The following is a 23,619-nucleotide window of genomic DNA, read 5'->3' on the forward strand; positions in this document are numbered from 1 at the left end:
CCGCCTACAAATCTGTCAATCTGTGACACGCACAACACCCCCTGGGTTTTTAAAGACACCTTTTGTACAGTTTTGTAATCAGCACATCATTATCAGGAACAGGAAAAAGCTAAAACTATCAAAGGGAAATGAAAGACCAGGAAAAAGAAAGTCTTCAATTGATGCATTCAATAACTAACTTCAACATGTTGCTTGTAAATGTGCAACACACAATGTCTCCTTCATTTTCAACCCAATAAAGCTCCTGGCTCTAAAGGCCTTAAACAGGGATCAACAGAGATTATTGTAGGTTGGTACCTCAGGGGTTCTGGTGATCTTCCCTGGGGAAAATCTAATTATGGTTTAGATTGAGGGGTATATTACTAGAGCATTTTGAGTTTTGAAATCATATGTCAGCCTCAGCCCTGGTGGTCATTTACTGCTGAAATAATAGCCATGTCTCATTTCAGCCTATTTTCTACTAGATAGGCCCTCAACCTTTATTTAAAAAAAATTACAGTGATACAAAAAGAAAATTCTAAATTACTCAGCCACAATGGGAACAGCAACGTGCTGTAAAATGAATGCTGAAGCTCTCAGGGTATGAAATGTCATTAACAGTTTGCAGCCTGTGGAAGCAGGGATATGTTATTTAGACTAGCATTTCAATAAACAGTTTCATCAAAATATTTTTAGCTGCACATTAACTCCAGAGCCCAAGGATGTATGTCAAGTCAACATCTGCTGAGCCTTAATCAATACGATGACACTGTTTCAGTTAGTTTGCTAAGAGTCACATTTGTCCAACCAGCTAAAGACAAATACTGAAGGACAGTAGTAACAGTTCAAGGCCGTGACATTTGTATCAGAGGGAGACTACATGTACGCACTGCGAAACAGCTTGTATCATGAGTAGTTACAATAATCTCTTCACTTTTAAACTTATGAAACACATTCCCATATAATTAAAGAAATTTGCCAAATGCCAGTATTTTACTTATTCCCCCAAAAACCTCAGTTAGCATTAAGCAGCCAGGTTTGCCAAAACCCATCAACCATTGGCGCAGCATGGACCGGTGGGAACAGGAGGGGCTGATTGCAGCTTATCAGACTGTCAGGTGGAAGAAAATACAGTACAGAGCCCATGGTCAAGAGGCTTTCCCCACACTTAAACATTTTCCTCACTTAACGGCAATTTAAACGGCTGCAGTCTTCAGATCAGCAAAGTTGTGGAAAAGATGAGAGAGTGGATTATACAGCGTGTCTCAGAAATGCTTACAGCCTCCATTCACACCTAGGAAGAGAGGCTTAACATTTGAAAAGCAGATGAAGACCCACTGAGGCAAATGGGATGTGTGTGGAGACCCAGTGTGATAATGCCACGTGACAAACTGCTCCAGCTATCCTGCGCCTGGGTGCCATTAAAGCCAAGTCCTTTTCCCTTTACGCTCAAGGCCGAGTTTATCCTACAGATGTCATTTCAGTGCAGTCCTTGGATCCTATAGACCTATCTCTCAGCATGCACTGCAATCCTTTAGCTGCCTAACACGATTAAAAGTAATGCAAGTTCTCATGAGAATCCAAAGTCTCCTTCTAAATCGTTTCAAAGTGAAGCACTCCATCTCTTCAGCCATCACATCACTTTGGTTGTTTGCGAAATGAACATAAGCTGAAACCTCTTTCCTGCGATAGAGTGGTTGATGCGCTGCAGAAGCTGTAAAGAATGGATATTATATGGGGCAGTATGCTTGGAGAAGCGCCAAACTGTTAAACCATCCATTAGTAACATAAAACAGCTCAGAAATAAAATGCTACGCTGTGTATAATGCACATTTAACAAAGTGCCAAGAGTGCCTGTGTCCAAAGGCCAACTGTAGTTTTCTAATTTCAATAATAAGCTGCGTAGTATTGCTGCTCTACAATTCCAACAACTGGCAACACACACACACTTTTATTTTTGGGGCTCCCAGGGCAATCTGGTAAAGAGCGAGAATATCATTTTCACACATCAATTACTCTATAAAGCACCATATTACCATCAAATACCACACTACGCCACTCAATTACAGACTTTTAATTAGGGGCGGTAAACGTGTTTTGAGACCGCACAGATGCACGTCAATCCCAAATCTTTTCTCTTTCTGATCAGTTACTTTCCTTTGCTTTTATGGACTGAATTCACTAACACCGACTTCCCCAAGGCAGCACGGTGGCACAGTGTTTAGCGCTGTAGCCTCACAATAAGAAGGCCGGGGGATCCCAGGTCTGGGACCTTTCTGTGCAGTTTGCATGGTTTCCCTGTGCCTGCGTGGGTTTCCTCCAGCTTCCTCCCACTATCCAAAGACATGCATGTGTGAGTGGTTGCTCATCTCTGTATGTTGGCACTGTGATGGACTGGCTGAAGAAAGACAGCAATAATCAAAATGCATTTCTGAAAGGTATTGATTTTTAAATAAAATAAAAAACAAACAAAAAAGAAGCAAAATATGGTCAGAATGCCTGTAGCTGGGTTGAGAAAGAAAATTGAAGAAATGGAAGTAAAAGCATACAGACAGGGAGAGGTCATCTGTCATTTGTAAAGCTGATGTACTTTCAGAAAGAAAACCACAGTGTGAAACCAATCATGAAGATTGTTGCGGTTTGTCCCTCTGGGATCTAAACGTAATCATTGCAGTGACTCACCCTCAGAGGGATCTCAATGAGCAAGCTACCGACTTACATCTCAGTCACTCAAATCAGAAGCAGCAGAATCAAACTCAGCATAACCCTGTTTGGATGTGGCAATAATCAGCTTTCGCTCAGGGGAATAAACCACCTACCGGTGCTTACTTGGTGGAGATGGGACTTAGAAAATGTTACATGATGAGCCAAAGGAGTTGTAACGTTGAGTGCTGGCAGCAGAGTTACGGCAAAAGCAGGAAAAAAAAAAAAAAAAGGGCACACAGCAAACTATCAACAATGCAGCACACACATCCATATAGCTGAAGTGAAATGAAATGTCACGTCCGTTGAGCAGTAAATGATTGTCACTAGATTGATGGTTTGCAATGAGTTCAGCAATTCAGATGCAATTACGGGTAGAATGAGGAAGAAAGCTGTCATTACAATGAGATGACTAATTTCCACAATTCAATCCATGTTGAGATACTCGTGAATCATGCACATTGAAAGAAGCAAAAGTGAGAAAAGTCACCTCTACATCAAGTGTGTGAGAGCCTATAATAATTCCCAGCTCCTCCTGAGAACACAATTCTTCAGATGCTGGCAAGATGTTTATGCCTTTTTCTTTTTTTTTTTTTTACACTGTACAAGTTATTTCCATGTTGACGTGCAGAACAGCAAACAAGCAGCTTCTGCAAGTCAAGTTTGCTCACACAGCTACATTAATAAAACTTCCTGCACAACAAATAGAGCAAATGAACTAACCCTGAACCTTAGATTATTTATCCATAAGAAAATTAATAACTACACAAACATGGATCAGCTGTGACAGTCAGAGGTTATCTTGTGTATTCTGCACAGACAAAAACTAATTCATAAAACACTGCCACTCTTTAGCTTTGCAGGAAAAAACAAACAAACAATGCAATAGATTGAGAATCTGCACATTTCAGCTTTGAATGAAGTCAAAGTTATTTCTCATCATGCAGACATCAGCCAGGAGCCAAACCAGCCACCAAGTTTAAGTAGACAGCTAGAAGATAGCACAGGAAGCTAACCGCTAACTTTAGCTAATCTGGTGCTTTACGGTTTTAGCCCCAAACAACCACATCGTAGGGGGATATCAAACCAACTTCATTCCAGTTAAGTGTGCTAGGAAAAAAAGGTAAAAGACACTTTACCTTTATGTTGTGGAGCAGCTGGCATCTTAATGAATCCTTTAAAATGAATCCACCTTCCGGTTCGGTTAGCAGCCAAACATGGCGGTTAGCTTAGCAGCTAACGGCGAAGCTAAGCGCGACGAAACACTGTTTCCCCCGCAAGTCCCGCTTAGGTGGGAAATATTACTTATTACATGCATCGTGAGCACCAGCTGATAAATACACACAATGCAACAGATTAATAAAAAAGACAAGCGTTTTCTGCTACAAATTAACAACACCTGGGCAGGGATGGAGCAAGTGAAGGGGCATGTTTGATACAAGCTCCGGTGCCGCCAGGTGGTGTGGTCACAAGATGAACATTTAATTTGGCCCACTTCTTGTCTCCATCATTAACATATTCCCCCCTCCTTTGGTATTTAGAAATCTTTGGGAAAAAAAATAAATAAAAAGTTCAGCATGTTTGAAAAACACGCACGTTTTCTTTTTAGATTTTACTTAAGTACAAATATCTGGGAAGTGATGTTTTTACTGGAAAGTCTCATCAGACATCATGAATAAATATATGATTATGTATATGCATTCAACTGGGTGACAGTCAAACGTGGCACGTGGCTGGAGGGAATAAATCAGGCTTCACTCTTTTCCCAGTAAAAACATTGCACAAGTTCAAATTTCTAATCAGTAAAGTGGGGTCAAAAACAGCAGGTGCAATTGCAGGTGGTGGAAGCGGATGTCAGATGCCACTGAGGCTCTCACAAGTCTGAGGCAAGAAATAAATGGAGAGAAGATGCAAGAGAGCATCATTACAAGTCCATCTACTCTCTTTATCTAACCCCTTATGGCTTTGGAGAGCAGTTTCAAAACCATCAGCACTGCTGTTTCACAACGGTTCCCGCAATTCCTGCCTTATAGCCAGCCATTATGTAGAGCACAAAATATGCTGTTCCAGTTGGTTTTTGCTCCCTTCCATGTTTCTTTCCCCCCTTTCCTTCTTTCCAATGCCACAGTCAGGATGACCTTCTATTGTTGATGGATGCCAAAATTACAGTGATCTCTTGTGGACTGGCAGTGATTTTAACATCTGATGGGACAGCCAGATTTCTAGGTCATTCATAGCACGTCAAAGGCCTGTCAAGCTGACTCACATATCTGAGGAAAACAATGTTAATGTGCAGACGCTCATACAAAAACGCAGATAATAGAAGGATAATGGGGTTTGTTAAAGTTGCTTAGGGGACTGTCTTTCTTTTTTTGTGGTAAAGGTCACATGTCTTCCTGCAGGCTTCTTCATTATCATTGGTACAACTGTTACAGGATCTATACTATAATGCACCCAATGGATAGACTCCTACTGGTGTTGGATCATGGGTAGCACCACGTGGAGAATGACCTTTTCAGCCATGTGTCACCTGCCCATGATGCTCAGGGTGGCCCTTTCAGCATAGCATGCCTGAATGTCAGTGCCGCACTGCTCCAGTGAAGCAACCCGCACTCAGAAAGTAGGACAAAGGAAAGAGGATCGCAGCAAAGTCAACTAGTCAAATAAAGACAGTTACATTCAACCTAATCTGCTGTTGGCATATCGCTTTTAAAAGTTGATACGCAACTCAGCTCCAAACCGGTGGTGTCATTTGTAGCTATATGGAAATTTCCAACCAGAAACTGACAGTTGATGTGAAAATGAAGGCCTTAATGTGTCAGTTTAAAAGTGTCTTTGACATTTGAAGATATGATTGAAAGCGCCAGATCAGAACAGAATCCCCTTCCTGACATAAAGGTGGATCGAGGGACATATCCTACATGGTATCTGCAAATACACATATATGAACTGCGTTTCCTGCCTTGTACGACATCAGGAATAAAGCAATGAAGGTCATAAATAAATTGAGAGCAAGTGGTTGACAGGGTACATGAGATTGTTTGACCCACAGTTTTTGTTCTGATGTCTTCATGAAGAGCAAAAACATTTTAGTGACTCACAAACCAAATATAAGTTTCCAGAGAGAAGCTGTTTTCTTATATGACAGTTGATGACAGTTTTCTTATATGAAAGTCTTAAACTCAAAGTCAGAACCTTCACTGTGATTGATGACCAACTACAAGCAAGTCTCTCCTTGTTGATTTTTATAACTGGATAAGAGCTTTTGCCTTGCAGGTAGGAAGCCATTATGGAAAAAAATGTGGAAAATGCCAGAGTAATGTAAAAAGCAGGCAATTTGCAGTTAATGGGCTAAAACACATCCGACTGCCCGTGTGGCCTTTTACACATGAACATTAATCTTGTTCAGTCCCTGGGCAACAAGTCTTGAGGCGGGCTTTCCAGGCATTCAAGGTTCCAAACCCTCCAGGACTACAGTGCACCTTGAGCTGGAGTAGAATGAAACCGAACAGGGATAATTGCCTTGTTAGGGCTTCCTATGAAGTCAGCTCCCTGGCGAGCTGCCACGGGGATGGCCATGCATATATGGATGAACTCTGCACTCCTCCCACTCAGTTCGTAGCCACCTGGCCATATGGCAATGCTTGTGTTCCATAGACGGGGCAGGTAGCTGTGGGCGGCGATGGCTGACAAATGAATGGAAGGACAAAGAGGACGAAGACGGGTGTGTTTTTCGTGGTTGACTGCCATTTTTCAGAGTAAGTGCAGATGACAGATGGATGATTAGCGTATGTGTCTCTCTAAACCATCTGCACGGAGTCTTTTCACACTGTTTACATATTGCAGGATGGCCCGGAGAGGTGAAACTCCGGCCACTTCGACTGCCACGCACCCAGAATTCAACAGAGGGATTCTGTTTTAAGTCTCTGACAGGCCGCTTGATGATACTTCTGTGTGTTTGTGTGTCCTTCCCAGGGGACAGCTCTGAATGAGACTGTGCTCAGGGCTGAACATGCACTTCTGCCTCTCCCCTGCTGCCTCCGTAGTGCTGATGAGGGAGGGAATGGGTGAGGGAGATGAGCGCGTGTACACGCCAGGCAGGAGTTGTTGTTTTCGCATGAATCCCAAGGCAGGGGCCCCTCTCTTCGACCTCACTGAGCAACAACGGCAACAACTTCTCTAAGCGCGGCCTGCGCTGTCATGGTAACAGCGTAGCGTGACCTTCAGAGGTTGCTGATGCTCCCTAGAGCTGCCTCCTTTTCTGCTTGGCATGGACTTTGTGAGTCATCAACAACGTTCAAATTCGCATGGTCCCTCTCTGGAGGTTTGGGCTTATTAAAATGGATGAGCAAATGGTGAGAATGATGAAAATAGAACTCAAATGAACTGACAGCATTTTGCAAAACCTGATTATCATAGTCAATAACAAATCTATCACAAACAGGATCAGTCATAAACAAGATTGGGATAATAGTACATTCAGGATCAAAGGACAACAGGCCCCCCATTAGTCCATCAGTATTTACATCCAGCAGCATGTGGATGCAGTTTGTTATGTAACAGTTATTGATTTTTTTTTTTTTTTTCAGGAAATGCAACAGTAGTGGTGGAGAAGAAGCTCAACAGAAATAAATGAGATCAAACCAGATACAGAAAGTGAAATAAAACCTTCCATGAAGAGGATTTCCACGTTCTCCCCAGACTGCATAAGTGGGCTGTTCCACTGGGAGAGCTGCTCAACAAGGATCACTGGACACATAAGATAGTTAAAAAAAAAAAAAAGAGCACCTGAGATGCGTGATGAGCTTCCTCTTGGTGTCCACACTGCCACCAACTGGAGGAGAGCAGGGTGTGAGGAATATGTTTCACACAACGTGATTCCTGGCTGTGAGTGGACAACCAAGACACCCCTTTTTCATAGAGGGTATTTGGGACATACAGACATTGTATCCCATTGCCATGGCAACCTCCGGAGCCTGGAGCAGATGACTTAATTCCCAGTGGAAGAACAAGCCACTCAAGTGTGTCATCCTGCTGTGTGTGTGTGTGTGTGTGTCCACGCACATCAACTGACCGAACAGGTCTGTTGTGCTGCTGTGCTCGGTTTACCTCGCCTTAAGTGAATAAAACGTCCATTTGATGAAACTCATGCTAATCAGACTGATGGTTGCCAGCGTAGGTTTTCACTCAGGCCTCAGTTGGACGGAGTCTCAAGGCGCCGTTGGGATTTAACTTCCCTCAAAGGCAGAGATTTTAGAGACAAAAAAAAAAAAAAAATGTACTCATGCAAATTGAGCACAGTTTGCCTCAGGGTTCACGAACCAGGTACTGAAAGAAAGGAAAAAGAAATAAGATTCAAAGATCCACCCACAAGCTACAGCCAGGACCATTAACTGTCTTTTTTACGTTTCACATTATATGTAAAGGTCACATTTTATATAACAGGCATGGACCAGAATCCTGTTAGGCTCTTAAGACACTAAATTTCTCCCCTGAAACCTAAAGTGATTGAATTTATTCCTCTTTAACACAAGGACCCACTGAAGACGACGAGTTCTCCTTCACACTCACATGTTGCACTTCTTAATAGCATTTCAATGAGTCACAACACTCATGCTGATTTAGAGGGCATGTCTACAGTATATGAATATATTTACCTTTCTGCAAACTGCTGAATTTAACCTGCAGCGTAACTCACCTGCTGGAAGAAAGTGGAGGAACCAAATCCAGGCCACTGGTATATTTATTTATTCTTCTTCAATTTAAAAAAAGTTTGCTGGTTTGCAGTGTTTGCTCAGAGCAATTTGAAATAATTTCATCTCTCTATGAGACTTCGTGAAAGAACCATAGGAGACATTAATAGACACCAATAAAACTAGCATGTAGAAAATATGCTTGATTTTAATTGGATAGATATAACCACCATGGTACACGGCTCTTCACCTTTCATGTCTTTGAAAATCCTACGTTTGTTGTATGATGTGGTTTGTGGTAAGGCTTCAAAATAAAATTTCAGGTAAATTCATGTTACAAAAATTAATTGGGTCCCCATAGGGAGCTAATGAACCTCTGATGAGAGGGTTCACCCAAAAACAGAAGCACACTGGTGTCTGGTGTCCCTGAACACTCTGGAGACAAACCTTTAGCTGAAGTCAGCAAAGAAAATGTTTTTCTTTTGTTAATTCAAGTTGCAGAGAAAAGTCAAAGCCCCCTGCGTGTGTCAGCAGGGAGCGCTCTGTTTGTTCTGCAGCCTGTGGAGGTTCTTGATGAGTACCGAAGTCAAAGTCAGTCTCACTCCAATAACATCCAGAATATTTCTGAATGTGACTTTGAAATCGAGGCTCTGATCAAAATGTTTCCTCTCTAAAACGATTCAACTACATTATTTATGCCAAATGGACAAGAGAAACAAGAGACAGAGCCAAAGCAATGGGTCAAACAAGACCCTGGCTGCTGGACAAACTGTTGATTACTAGTCAAAAATGCCCAAAATCCCTTATAGCATTTTAATTTATTCACTTCTGGTTATCAGACAGTTATCATCATAAAATAATCTAACATCCATTAGCACTACCATTATAATTTATGTTGGTTTTGGGCACTTTAATGGAACATTTTTCAGCTATTTTGACATTGAAGTTTCATTATCTTGCTTCACATGTTACATAAATCTTTTGTCCTCCTTTAGTTTAATGATTCCACCTGGCCTTTGCCATCGCTCTGAGCCAAATGAGTCAAATCACTCCACTTGGTAAATGTCACACCTTTGGACTATCATTAGTTTATTCCTCGCTGTTTGTGCACCGTGTTAATATCCAATTGGTTTTCCTACAAAGGGCAGGTCCACATGTGGTCCAGGTCTTGAGGGAAATGCATGTGTGCGGTTGTTTGGTTTGGTTTTTTGCTGTTTTCAGAGCCCCAGTTTGCTTGCAGACATCAGCTGGACATACAGCACGACTTCAAAAAGCACTTTCATGGTGGCGCCACAGAGAAATCTCACCAGCTTGAAAGAGAGATTGTGCCTTTGGCTGGAAATTGGACATTAGATTAGGCCAAAAGGGTGGAATGCAATAATTTCCCGTCATCAAGGCCACCTCGGTTTGAATACTGGCTTTAAAGTGTCACCTCAGATATCTTAGCTTTTAGATAACGAGGTATAAAAGGGGCAGAGGAAGGCGCAAGTCATTTTCAGACTGGTGGTCGAGAAAATGGGCTGGCGTGATAAAGGAGACCAGAAGGAACAGGCACAGGAAACTCCACAAATATGTCCCAGATCATTCCCCTGTTCCATCCTCACTTGCCATCCCTTCAGTGTGGATGAATGCGTTCTTGCACCAGAGACCGCAGATATTGAAGCGACCACGAGCATGAAACCGGCTGATAATGAAATATGGCCGGTTTTCTTCAAGAAACAAGATAAGGCCTGCAGCTCTTCTCTGCACCGACCAACAGTCTCTCAGGATCTAAAGTGCTTTGAGGCTATTCAAAGCATGCAGCAAGTTTTTAGCTGTAAGTAAAATGAAAAAGATGGTCATGTTGTGTATATATATATATAAATATGTAAAGTTAGAAATCAGAATGACTATGATGTCACAGAGCAGATATGCAGGCAGCACATCCAGGAGTCTGGTTACTCCCTCAAGTGGCAAATGGACATAAAACCAAAAAGGACTGCTGCAGTTTTATCCCTCGGCCTCCCAGACTAGTTTCAGATTACATCTCTGACATGGATTAAATCCAGATTTATCTCCAGGCTAAATATGAACTATTTTATGGCTAAAAAATGATTTGTGAGGTCACCTTGACCTTTGACCACAAAAATCTAATCAGTTTTTCCAAAAATCCAAGTGAACATATGTGCTGAATTACGTATGTATGAATGGGAAGACAACCTGGAAACAGTATTTAAGTTGTCAGTTTGGATGCATTAAAATAAGAGTCAGGACCTCTCAGCTGCGTTTTCAGATTCCCGGCCTTGACTCAATATCCAAACACTTTGTTACGTTGTGTAAAGGACATCATTTTTAAATTTGAACATTATTATTATTATTGCCTCCAGTGTTGCGGTTCTCGCCATCTGTTGTAGCCAAAGCAGAGGCTGCGTCACATCAAGCTGTGTCATCAACACATCTTTTCTACAGGATATGATATTAATCAGGAGCCTGGATGAGACCCGACAGCAATAAACTAACTAGACAGATTCAAACAGTTGTGTTACACTAAAAAGTTTTAACTTTTGCCATAATTAAGGGCTCTTGGGTCAAACCAAGGTCTCTAAATTCCTCTCATCGGTTGGATTTTATCATGTTTTATTCACTGAGTCATAAACTCATTTAACTAAATCTAAGGACTAAAGAGCTAATGTCTTGAAGGTTTGATTGATGTATGTGGAGCTGCATTAAATAGTTCTCAGGAAACTAACAGGAAATTATATCCCCATTAAAATAAAGCACCTCCGTTTTATTTCCCAGCATGAATTAGCTTTAAAATGCTCCTTCAAAGCCTCAAACTCTGGAAGAGAATAACTAAATAATTCATTTGTTTATTCCTGCAGCCTTCACAGTTGACAAAGACTGTTGTGTGCACAGCATTTCCCAAACTGTCATGACTTTTGTGTCTCAAAGTTTGTTTCAGATCTTCTGTAACATTTTGCCAGTCATCTATGGAGCGGTTTGCTTCTTTTGTTTGTCTGTCTAACGATGATAAACAAATTTTAATGCCTTTTTAAATCACCACACAAAAGAAGCATTCATAAAGACACCCGGTTACACCAATAATTCACTCAGCGACGCTGAGACTGAAACAGTCCAGAAAATTTCTGACCTTGGACAGTCAGGTACGGATCGTCGTCACCCTCAGTGACTATTTCAAATGACCAACTCTACAACTTCCCATAAAAATGCTAATAGGGATTACGAAGGGAGCCTGCAGCGCTTTCAATCAACTGAAAAAGGCTATTATCTGGAAATTTAGCTGACATTAGTCCTGATATGGTTCTTACGTAGATGCCTCTCTCCTCGCTGTCACTGGTTGAGGGAATATGTTTGTTTCAATGGTATAATGGATGTTCTGTGGGGTGAGCAAAGGTTTCATGCCCCAGTTGCAGGCATGTTGAATGATTACAACTGTGTGTGTGTGTGCGAGGCAGGTGGAAGGACCGAACCCGCCCCCCCCCAAGCCTCCATCACATCGCATTACTGACTCAGCGGCATGGTATCATCACATTGAATTAATCGAAATGAACACAAGCGAGTGGACTGAGGAGAGAGATAATCAAACTTTTATTAAAAGACTTTATTTTTTGTACATGCATAATGTAATGGAAATAGAGATGGGTCTGTGATGCTCTGTCTGCACCATGAGGGGGTGTGAGGATTGGGGGGGGGGGGGGGTGGGCAGGATATTTAACCCAAAATATGTGAGTGTACGTGGAAGCCGAGCTGTCTATCAACTTACTGATTAGCAGGGAATAAAATCATCTAAAGGCAGAAACGTCAAATTCCTCAACTGGTGAAACCTGTTCCTTGGGTAAACAAAAGAGCTGCATTTTAAATAGTATGTTCCTTCAGTTCATTTGGTAATCACACACACACACACACACACACACACACGCGCGCACACACACACACACACACAAAACACTAGCTCAATCCACACATCTTAGATGTCATAAACTAAAACTATCAAATATTGCAAAGATCATAACTTGTAAACAAAAGCAAAACCACTTTTTAAAAAAAGTCTCCACATACAAACTAAAACATCTCCTCACTGACGGGTATAATATTCAGATACTAACATCGAAATGCATAAAGCGTATAATTGATAAAAAAAAAAAACAAATCAAAAAACTTGCTTGTGATAACTTTATCATTTAAATTGGAAATATTTCAAATAGGATTTTCTTTACTCAGGTGTGTTGATGCACTATTTGGGATTCAAATGTACCAAGAAAGGATCTGAAGAGGATTAAGGAAAAAAAAAAAAAAAAAATTAAAAATCTCACGTATCACAAGGCACTACTTTCACTTTGGCTGATGGTACTGCAGCAGTAATTATGTTGAATTTGGTCCAAGTGTTTCTACACAGCAGCTCTGCAGTGGCCTCAGACTCAAACCACACGCTGCAACACTGGAGAGCTCATTAAATTTACCTGGGTGACTGGATGTGCGCACTTTTTGTTGTTGTTGTTGTTGTTGTTGTTAAGCCTCCAAGCAAGTACGAAAAGACTGTGTGCACGGAGTTTTGCAGCACGTACATTCATTTTAGTTTTGCTTTGCTAAGACCTTATTAAAAATCTAAACAATGCACAGCTCTAAATGGCCTATATACAATAGATTTACATTAAATATGTATATGACGACAGGCGGCTGTTGGGACAGCAGAGCGTCAATCCTTTGTTCGCTCAGCTTCCACAACAGAGAGAATAAATCCTCCTCAGGGTGTTTGTTTTTTTTTGTTTGTTTGTTTTTTTTAAGGCTTTGAGAACAACTACTTTAAAGTTTGAGCTCTAACAGACAGAATCAAACAGAGAAAAGGCTGCGGCGGTGGACTTGGCGCAGGAGGTTGTGGGACAGGAAAGGGGTCTGGGTCGGGTCCGTGCCCTGCAGAGTGGTTCTACCTCGTCAGCTGACCCACCACCTTCAGCAGAGTCTTGTTCTCCTGCTTGAGTTGCTCATTCTCGTCTTCAATATCATCCAGATCCTGAAAAACACACGTCTCATTGGTTAGCGCTGTCTGGACACATTTAACCACATAAATATTCTAGACGGCCTTCCTATACCTTTGAGGGGTCTGCTCAGGCTGTGTAGCATTAGTCTCAGAGTTATAGCGTGCATCACTTGCTGCCAGGGCCCCCCTCCCTCCTCCCTCCTCCCCCCTCAGGCCAGGCGGCCTCGATAGCAACAAATTAAACATTAACAGCTTCAATTAGTTGCAGATGGGAGAGGCTCTGAGTTGCCAGAGCGCTTACTCATCCAAGTGGCATCCCTTGTTTTTGGTTTGTTCCATCAGCAGTCATGATCACATGAGTGTTAGGAATGAGCCTCGTCGTGCTGTGAGGAAAGCGAATGCAGCCTGAGGAGCGTGTTGTCTCCGCTGCAGAGGAGGAGTGACGAAAACAAGACTAACTTTTTATAACAACATAAATAATATGCAACCCTTTTTCTTTTTCTGAAGATGAACCAGCACTGTGTGAGAGAGATACCCATACATACATAGAGACTTTAGCTACTGAAGATCCAAATGCTTCCCACAGGGGTTGGTGGGGACCAAACCCAGAGCGAAAACAAAGTGGATGTCCTCCAAATATCACACATAATTATAGAATAAACATTAGCACTGTCAGCTCACAGTGTTAAACACACAATTTGCTGCGCCAATAGACGGAAGAGCTCATCATGTGTGACACAGCTGGACGTGCTCTTGTGGATCTGACATCTTTACATGACGTCTCTCCTCAGAACATCTGGAGGGAGACGCAGAAGCTGAGTTTATTTTTTCTTTCACTAATAAATAAACTTCAGTTACTGAAGGTTCAATCATCCTCTGCAGCAGCTCGCCACACTGGATCAGCTCTTATCTCCTGCTTTCCCATCAGGCCTTGTGGAAGCCTCTCTCGGGGACGGCTGCGATGGCTATCAGCGTGTCAACCATCCTTACACAGAGCTGCTCTCTTATGAACGCTTTCCTGTCCATGTGATGCTATCGGCAAGAAATCTGCTGCAATATTGGACTCTTCGTGTTTGGAAGTGGCTTGTGCAGCTGCATAGTAATGACAAGCGCACCCAGATATTAACCGACCAAGATAAATTGGGGTTTGTTGCTGAAATTGCACACTGACCGCTGCATTCACTGGCCCGGGATTGATTTGTTGTTCAGATTTGATTGGCTATGCGGTGGAAAGCTGAGATCTTTTTTCTGAATATCCAAGACTTCAGAGTCCTACAGATCTATTCCCACCAATAACATTCAGAAATGCCAGAAAACAGAGACACCGATGGGACAATGGCTCCAAGTTGAGGGATTGTTGACAGTCTGGGATGAAAAGGAGATGAGGGCTCAGCGGGTTCACAGAGTTTTCACTCCAGCTGCTGAGTATAAAGAGACATCAGCTTACCCGAGTGTCCCTTGACCTCTCAACCCTGACCACGCTGCGAGCAGGAAACAGGATCCAGGCTGAGGTGGTGGGGGGGGGGGGCAAAGCAAACTTAAAAACACACATGACCCCTGCAAGTGGGTTCATTTCGCTATACAACACTCAGAGTTTCTCTTCTGGTGATAATTACCAAGTGAGGCAACTTATCACTCGTGGACATAGTCATGTCTTGACTCGCCTACCTCCCGATGGAGGACTCCTCTGCAGAGCCCACCGTCCGAAGTTCGGCACTCAAAGTCTGATGAAAGTGAGCTTTGAGCTATATGCTGACCTCCATGACACAGTTACCAGTACAAGTGAATCCTAATTCAGTCCTAAATACTTTTTCTAAGCCAGGTTTTTTGTTTTATTTTTCTAAAGGTGGCCTGTACCGTGTAATAATTGGAGCAGGGTGTCCATTTAGAGGCCAGTGAAAGTTCCCAATTATTTAGAAAGCAGGCAGAGAACAGACCTGACCTTTAGCAGCAGTACAAGACTTCCAATCAGCACTGCATCGCTAGCTCGGTCCCTTTACATCGGCGGGAACTCCACAAAGCGTGCTTACAGACTTAAAGCAGAGTTATACTAATTAACTGCATAACAACAATGGAACCATTCAGGTATGAATTTTGGAGTACGGCGGTAAAACATATGTGGGAAAGCAGAGTGTGAGGTGAAGCTGGTCTTTGGTTCATACCAGAGATGGGCTGAAGAAGCCAAAGCTGTAATTAGGAGGTCATTTAGTTTGAGCTGTGGCTCCACTTTACTGAGTGTGAAAAGACAACAGCAGTTATTACATTCAAATTTACTTATTTGACTCTGAAGGCTGAGCTCAAAGTTTGATTAACTTCTTTTGGTCTTTATATAATAGAACAAATTTAAGAATTTAGATTCTTTCAAAAATACAGAAAACATATCTTAGCCAACAGGATATTAAATCAATAAGATATGAACGTCACCTTCTACACTGACCACGGTCTTTGGAAGCTGAAATCAAATCGAAGCTCTGGTGAGTTTTCATGGTGTTTAAAATACAAAGTGCACTAAACGTGAGCCTGTGAGGAAAACATACATCGTCAACATGTGTGTGAATCCATAAATAGTTTGTTGATGCTTGAAGAATCAGCGCAGAGAAACACACAGCTATTACACGCAACTCCACTAAAATGCCAAATGATGATTTGTCGCCCCCGCAAGCTGCCCACACATGGAAGCACAAAGAATCGCTCAAAATATCAGACATCAGAGCAGAGCGGTATGTAGGCTGGACTCACTCTGTTCAACAAGTCAATTTCCTCCTTCAGCTTCCCAATGAGGTCGTCTTTGTCCTGGTGGGCCTTCAGCAACCTGGCGTTCTCCTGACGCTCTCTGCACAGCTCCTACAGACACACATTACATGAACCACACAGCATTTTGTTTCAGCAGAGGAGCCCTGAAATAACATCAAGTTATTCAGCACTTACTCAAAAACTGACTTAAACACACAGGGACAACAAGGTCCGGTGTCCCGGGTGCATGAAGGGTTTAGCTGTGCACTGTAAGGGCTGAATGTAGCTGACATAGACAAGATGTAGTTTCCTTCAAATCTTGGAAAGGTCTGGTTCTTTAAGTGAACTGTTTGCTGCATCGGATTCAAATTCAAGTGTTGTACGTGTTTTCTGAAAGGCCCGAGGAGAAAATCCTTCCTGTTCATCTGACTGGCTGCCTCTTCAACACGTCATGGCAGAGATGGAAAAAGGCTCCAACGAAGACGTTTATTTATTGTTTATTAGAAATGCTGCCGGCCCATTTCAGGTGAATTCATCTTTCCTGCTGTGCAGCCAAAACTGTAACAGCAAACTGAATTGTTGAGAACGTTCAGGGCTGTGTATTAATCTGCAGCGTGACAGAGACGACTTCATCGAAAACACGTTTTCCTCCGGCAAACTTTTTTTTTTTTTTAAAACCAAATCGATCGATAAAAAACAAACAAAGGAAAAAAAAAACATTCAGTTTTTGGGATGTGACAGTTTTAACTTTGAACAGTGTGTTAATATTGTATTTCTTTTGAGGGGTGCTTGGTTAAAGGCCAATGAGTTCCTGCCTGCCTCCTATACCTCCCGTGAGACAGAGAAACTATGTGTGCATGATGTAAACTCATATGGTTCACATGATCAAGCTGCTGTGTGTTTATGTTGGAAACTAACCTCAAACTAAGATTTCCACTTTCTGATAAACGTGAAGCTGTTTCCATGGAAACCAAATGTGCAGGTAGGCACAAAGAATGATGTAGCCAACAAAGATCCGCTCACCTTCCTGTTTTTAAAAATGGATAATGGCAAACCAACACATGGATGCAGGTCTCTTCTGGATCTACGATTATATTTATTCTGAGGTGTTTTTGGCAGGAACATTTTACTTCGTTTCGACAGAGAAAGTAACAGAGAGAGAAAGAGCAACGCTGGCTGAGATGGCAAGTTAATTTTTTTCTACATTGATTTTACTTTAATAAAAAAAAAAAAGGTACACATTTATAACTGAGCTTTCCTACACATTGAATGAGCTCTTTTCTTAATGAATCAATGATTAAAATCAAAAATCAAGAACCTCAAAATATGAGAATATTTACTAAAATCAACCAGAAAGGATTTAAATATTTGAAATTTTCAAAGTCTTAGTAAAGGAAGTAAGTGGTAGGTACAAAAATCATTTAAAATGATGCCTGAGGGCAGAAAGCAGACGAGTGAAAACGAAGAAGAGGTAGGAAAAAATAAATGTATATAAATAAACTGATATAAATAACTAAACTCAAGTGGCCAGAATGACGCAGCCGACAAGATGTTCGTTTAGGACCCTCGAGTTTGGCTCCGTATGTTGCTGCAGTTTCCAACACAACAGGCTCTGACCTTTTCACAGCAGGGAGGCGATGAAACCTGCCTACACGTGTATTCTGACTCATCTGGACAATGACAGGAAACGTTCCAGTCCCCCTTTTTAATCAGCAATAATAATAATAATAATAATAATAATAATAATAAAAAAAGTCTGTATGATTTAAAGCTTTTATTAGCCTCACCTAAACCTTTAAAACTCTCTGTGAATGAAGTCGGGTGATTTACAGCTTGACATTTTGGGAAAAATCCTCACTGATCCTGAGATCAGCAGAGTATATAGATCTGATGTGAGGGGAACCAGTTAAATTGCTAATGTTCAGTCATTAAGACATCATAGTTTGCCATATTTTTGGTTTGGCTGCAGATTCAACAGAACAAGATATTATTATATGAAGTTTAAAGGCGACTGTAAGCGAAGTTGACATGAGAACGGCACTGAAAGTTAATAGTCGTAATTCCTCGATTGCCAAACTATTCCTATAAAACCAAACTGGCTTGTTTTTTGTGGAGGACGTTCATGTTTTATTCATGAGCAGTTGGCTCCAGTTTATGGAACGAGCAGCGATATGAACAACGGGGTCACCAGTCGCACCTTTTCTAGCTCCTCCATCCTTTTCTCCAGACCTCCATCTCTGCCGTGACGGTTGTGTCGCTGCCTGCTGCTCCCACCGAGCTCCTCCTCAGATCCTGGTCCTGCAGAGCTGTTACAAAAACACACAGACACACCACATTAGGAAATTCTTACATTTGGGGTGACATTTAATTACCATGTCCTTTATTGAAAATGTCCGGTATTCACTCTGGTGCTTTTTGAAGGCATGAATTATGCCTACTTGATTAAAACTTCAATGGGAGGACACGTCCATCATCAAAAGAACAGGTGGGAACATCGTTTGCATGCTGCACCTTTCAATTAGACATGCATTATTAACAGGCCTCTGCCTTTTATTCCATTAACAGGGAAAAGGCCAGCGAAGGTCTGCAAGTTTGGTGCAAAAGAAGAGAAACGTTTTACATTCTGCAACTTCAAATAGGCTCAATTATGCTGTAAACCTTTTTTTCTTTGTCTGGCAAATGTGTGTCACTGTCCTCAAACTGGTGAGGAAAATAAAAACGCTTTTAAAGGTTTCTGTAATGAGCTCGAGCAGAAAATTAATCTAATCTCCTTCCCACTTCCTTGCTGCTTAGTGATGGATTCTGGGGCAGCTGAGGGAGGGAATAATCGCGTGCAGGTTATTTTTCTTACTGATCTTATTTCAATAATTGTTGATGTGGAAACTTGGAATGAGTTGCCGGCTCTGTACTGCCCCAACTACAACGATTCTCCACTCACTCCCCGGTAAGAACAGACTGTGCCAGGTTTATGAAGCCTCCCTGGGAATCAAGTTTTATTTTTTTGGACGGTGGGGAGGGGGCCGACTTTCAGTGTTTTCCTGCTGTTGAAACAGACAGGAGAGCTGCAGGCAAGACAAAGGACAAATATAACTCTCCTCTGTACCATCTGCACTCCTTTCATGATCTGCCAAAAATGATGTTCCCATTATTAGACTACTTTACAAAGTACTTTAACTCTGTGACTGGAGAGGAAGCAGTGGGCAATATGAATATGAGCTGTCACAACATAGAAAATTGCTTTATTTGGGCTTTTACTGGGTAGATGAAAGTGTAGAGAAGGAGATGCAACGAAGGTCCATCGTTTTACTCTGATTGTTGCTTATGTTGCCTGGAGTGCAATGAAATGCACTGAAAATGCAGTGAAATACCTCAAATTTACAGTCATCCAAGTTACATGTGAGAAATAATCATAATAATAATAAAAAAAAAAAATTAAATCTTCTCTCAGTACAACCTGGAATTACCTGGACAGGTCGCAGGTCTGTCCCAGGACATATACAGACCTACATGTTGAACTGTGGGAAGAAGCCGCAGCAATACTTTCACCCTCCAGCTAAGACTCCACAGGCGCACTCAGTCAAGTGGGAAATTTTGCTCATTTTTGCCTGATTTCAAATACAAAATATATGAAGATTTGAATTTTCGCTCAGGCCTCACAGCAGGAGGATTCAGGAATGAAGCAAACACAGGACTAAACTGGTGACTCTTCTGTTTAACTCAGTCTGCTGATGAACACATGCAGAGGCAGTGTTTTTGTGTTACCTGACATTTACACACCCAACAGCTTACTTTTGTCCGTTCTCACAGAGAGCCAGACTCGGCTGTGCTCATTGCTTTTGATGGAGGGGGAGTCCTTGAAGCGCTCTCCTCGGTGGTTGCCTACACCGAGATAAAGTGCATTTCATTTGTCTCTCTCATTGTTACTCCTCAAGGCTACTCTCCCTTTATCAGCATGAGCACACACAGACACACACACATTACACAGCACGAGAGCGGTGCCCTAAAAAGAGTCAGAAAACAAACCAGTGCCATCTTGTTTGCAGAGATTTCTTCACTGTCGCGCACACACACACACACACACACACTCGGGTACTCTGGGGCGCCCAGCGGGCGACGAAGCCCAGCCTAAACATCCATGGCCTCGATACTAAATATCACACCGCTGCCCATTAGCACCCCACAGGACGAGGTCTGGGGGAGGGAGAGGCTCAGCCAATCACACGCACTTGGGAGCCTCAGCAGGTGGGAAGGAAAAGCATGGCCGGGAGAGCCAACAACAGCAGCAGCCGCGGGTTTAACAACACCTCTCACCAGCTCATGTATCAATGTGGAAACAACAACACAAGGTACACAACCATCAGATTAACACCCGCCAAGCTCGGACACGTCCCAATCTTTTAAACGCATAGGAAACATCACGAAAACTCCATTGACAGGGACAGTAAAGAGTCTGAGGTATCTTAAGCAAACAGGTCGCTCTGCTGCAACCTACCCGACCTTTGGACAGAGCTTTTTTTTTTTCTCTGCATAGCATACAACATTTTGCAAAGTAAGGCGTGCTGATGGAATTTAATTAGTTTAGAATAACAGGACAGTGAAACATAAAAAGGTGTAAGAGGAGTTAAGAGGTTCGACTTCAGTCGGTGTTTGTGACGCTGCTTTAATGTTGGGGACGTTTGTAGATGAAAAATGTGATACATGAATTAAACACTGTTCAGATATGCAGCTTTAGGTCTTATGACTGGAGAAGAGAAGTGCTAAAAACACGTTGAGCATTATGGAAGAAGACAGAAGAGCACTGGGGATTTTGTAATTTTCCCAAATGTGCTTCTAAATAATACTGCTCCATTTTTAAGGCTCTTCTTTCCTGTTTTGCTTTGCAGTCACATCTGAACTGCGGCTGTAAAGTAGAGAGCACACAAGTCAGAGCAAAGAGGAAGCTACTGGAGGGAAGATGAGACAGGCAGAGCATAACTCAGACTAAAATAACAGCTTTTGCCTTTTTTTTTTATAAACTTAGAGTGTTGGCGTTACACATGCCATTTAAAAGTGGGCAGCTCATCTTCATGACGGACAACTGCTACAATTAGAACTTGGCAAACTGAAAATATACTGAACGCTTTAAGACAAAAAAGCTGAAAGCTGCTGCTCTTAGCGCAGTGAAATCCATTCTGTTTTTTTTTTTTTTTTTTTAAGATTAATTTCTACGTTTAGAAACAGCCCTGTGTCGTATTCCCACACTTACTTTCAGCCAAAACACACAGTGGAGTGCGGGGCAGTGGTAAGTAGTGTGAAGCACTCGAGATATTATTGAAATAAAGTACTGCTTGACAGATCATTTGAAATGCTGCATTTATCAGAGGACAGACAGACACACACTGCAATGCACTTTGGTGAAGTTTTTTCGGGCTGAAAGCCAGGAAAGATTAAAAACACTCCACATTTTTCCAGAGTTCGCTGCGATTTTACATCCTGAGATGGAACATGAGGGATAAACTGTGCAGAGGGATGGCTTAAATCTGGAGGCGATGGAGAGAAATGGGAGCTACACTCGTGTTTTAAGTTGCTCTTTCAGCCATCTTGTGCTGGCCTGCCCACCTGGTGGTTTATCCGTTGCAGGCTTGCAGAGCGTCCAAGTGCAGTCAAGCCAGCTGATGAGGGCTGCAGCCATAATTACATGGCCAGATTGAATGGTCAGGTGGTGAACTGGGCTGTTGGCGCTGGCCACAGCTTCCCAATTTGGTTGCAAAAAAATGAACACACACTGGACGCACAAGGAGATTCATTGCAGGTTGTCCTGATCAGATTCTGCATTTTGAGCTGTTTCCTCTGACATGCTTCATAATAACAGCACACAAAAGCGACACGGGCAATGTAAAAAAAGAAAATCTTTTCTGGGGTAGTAATTTAGAAGCAGATAAAAGAGCCACAGTGTTCTCTGTCAAAATTATGACAGCAAATTGCATAAAACTGAAAAAAGAAAACGACTATGTGCCCAAGAGAAGGTGTTGGTACAAGCATCAACGCCTTTAGAAATTCTGAAAGTCCTTTATCAAATGCCAAAGCAATTCTGACCGAGCTGTAGCAAACATTTTAGACTCCAAACCTTTCAAAGCAAGTGATTTATTTTCAGCAGTCTTTGCTGCCCATTGCTGTGAAGTGATGGTCTGAACAAAGTGTCCAGGCTCCAGATGGCATCCTGTCAACTACTGTTTAAAAAAAAAAAAAAAAAAACAAAACTCAACAACAACAAACGAAAAACCATCAACCATCATCCCATCTTCTGCCATGAAAGCATGAAAAGCGCAGCATGGGTACAAAAAGAGAAATCATCAACTGATGCATTTCAGGTGGAATCTGCTCTGGTAACTGATGACTCAAAATGTTTGTTTCTCCTCTTGTCACAGGCCAGTGATGCTGAAGCAGCTCCAGGATTTAAGACAACAAAAATAAAAAAAAGTCTCACCTCTTGTGCCGACTGTTCCCACACCTCGGGGTATCCTGAAAGAGACAAACATAAGAGGAGAGTGAATGAAAAGACATGAATTCAAACTGGACTGCTTTGGAATGCTTTGTGAGAAGAGTTTTCGGCCTTCTCAGTCTTGTTTGGCACCACGGAGGTGTGTGTTTCCCTTCTTTCCCCATTTTTCCATAATCTAAATGTTTAGATGTACACAGCAGTGATGCTCCACTGAAAAGGCTTTCCTTCAAAAATAAAAAATAAAAAACTAAGGTGTGTGTCCCAGACGGCGTTAGAGGAATATGCATCTCATGTCCTGAGGTCTCGTGCAGCTGAGGGGTCCCGGGGTTTGATTGAGGAGCCTCACTTCTGCCACAATCTATCAGTCAGAGCTCAGCTTTGCCCGACTCGTCGCACGCATCAGCCGCCGCCTCTCAATGACACACCATCCATTACCTGTGGATGAAATCCTGACCCTCATCTCTCCCCAGCTCAGCCCTGGACAGATTTACTAAGGGGGGGTGTCAAACTACCTGGATTTAAGAGCAATTTGATGAATCTTGTTTTAGAAAACTGACATTTTCTAGGATTTGGTGTAATCCGGCAGCTGTTTTTTCAAGTGCAGGTTTGGCAGGTTTTACAGTTATAGTAGTTCAATCTTACCTCCAGACCGTCTTATCTGGAATCTGGTCTCAGGTAGATAGATGGTACTTCTAAAAAACAGCCCTGTGTGCCATTTTCAGACTGGCCTAGATACCATTAAGCTTAGAAAAACTGTAGGATTTTACCTGTTGGGCTGCTTTTTTCGTTTTTCAGAAAATTAGTTGTCCACATAGAGGTTACTGAAGAGACGAGATTTAAAAGATAAGAACATTTCAGCATCGAGGGCTGCAACAAAAAATGACATCATAGAAAAAGACTTGTTTCTGGATACATTTTTGAGTTTAAAAAATGTTGTTTCATCGTTTGTCTGATAGAAGCTGGAATCACAGTGGCTCGTTGCCTCGGGGCTCTGAGCATATCCCCATCTCTGAGGAAATCCTTAAATAAAGAGTTACCAAATTAGAGATGTG

At 42.1% G+C, this 23,619-nt stretch overlaps 1 protein-coding gene across 3 annotated transcripts in view; it reads right to left on the minus strand.

The window, feature by feature from the left end:
• Positions 1-11,946: 11,946 nt before the first annotated feature.
• Positions 11,947-23,619, minus strand: part of pawr (PRKC, apoptosis, WT1, regulator) — a 48,607-nt gene continuing 36,934 nt past the window's right edge. For all 3 annotated transcript variants that reach the window (XM_029494816.1, XM_029494815.1, XM_029494817.1), the window contains exons 4-7: positions 22,553-22,587; positions 18,284-18,392; positions 16,093-16,197; positions 11,947-13,386 (exon numbers count right to left, since the gene is read on the minus strand). In XM_029494816.1, coding sequence (XP_029350676.1) covers positions 13,300-13,386; positions 16,093-16,197; positions 18,284-18,392; positions 22,553-22,587 — 336 coding nt within the window. In that variant the 3' untranslated portion in view covers positions 11,947-13,299. The remainder of the gene's footprint in view (positions 13,387-16,092; positions 16,198-18,283; positions 18,393-22,552; positions 22,588-23,619) is intronic.

Source organism: Echeneis naucrates, chromosome 23 (genome assembly GCF_900963305.1).
Source record: "Echeneis naucrates chromosome 23, fEcheNa1.1, whole genome shotgun sequence".
In the NCBI taxonomy this organism is placed as follows: domain Eukaryota; kingdom Metazoa; phylum Chordata; class Actinopteri; order Carangiformes; family Echeneidae; genus Echeneis; species Echeneis naucrates.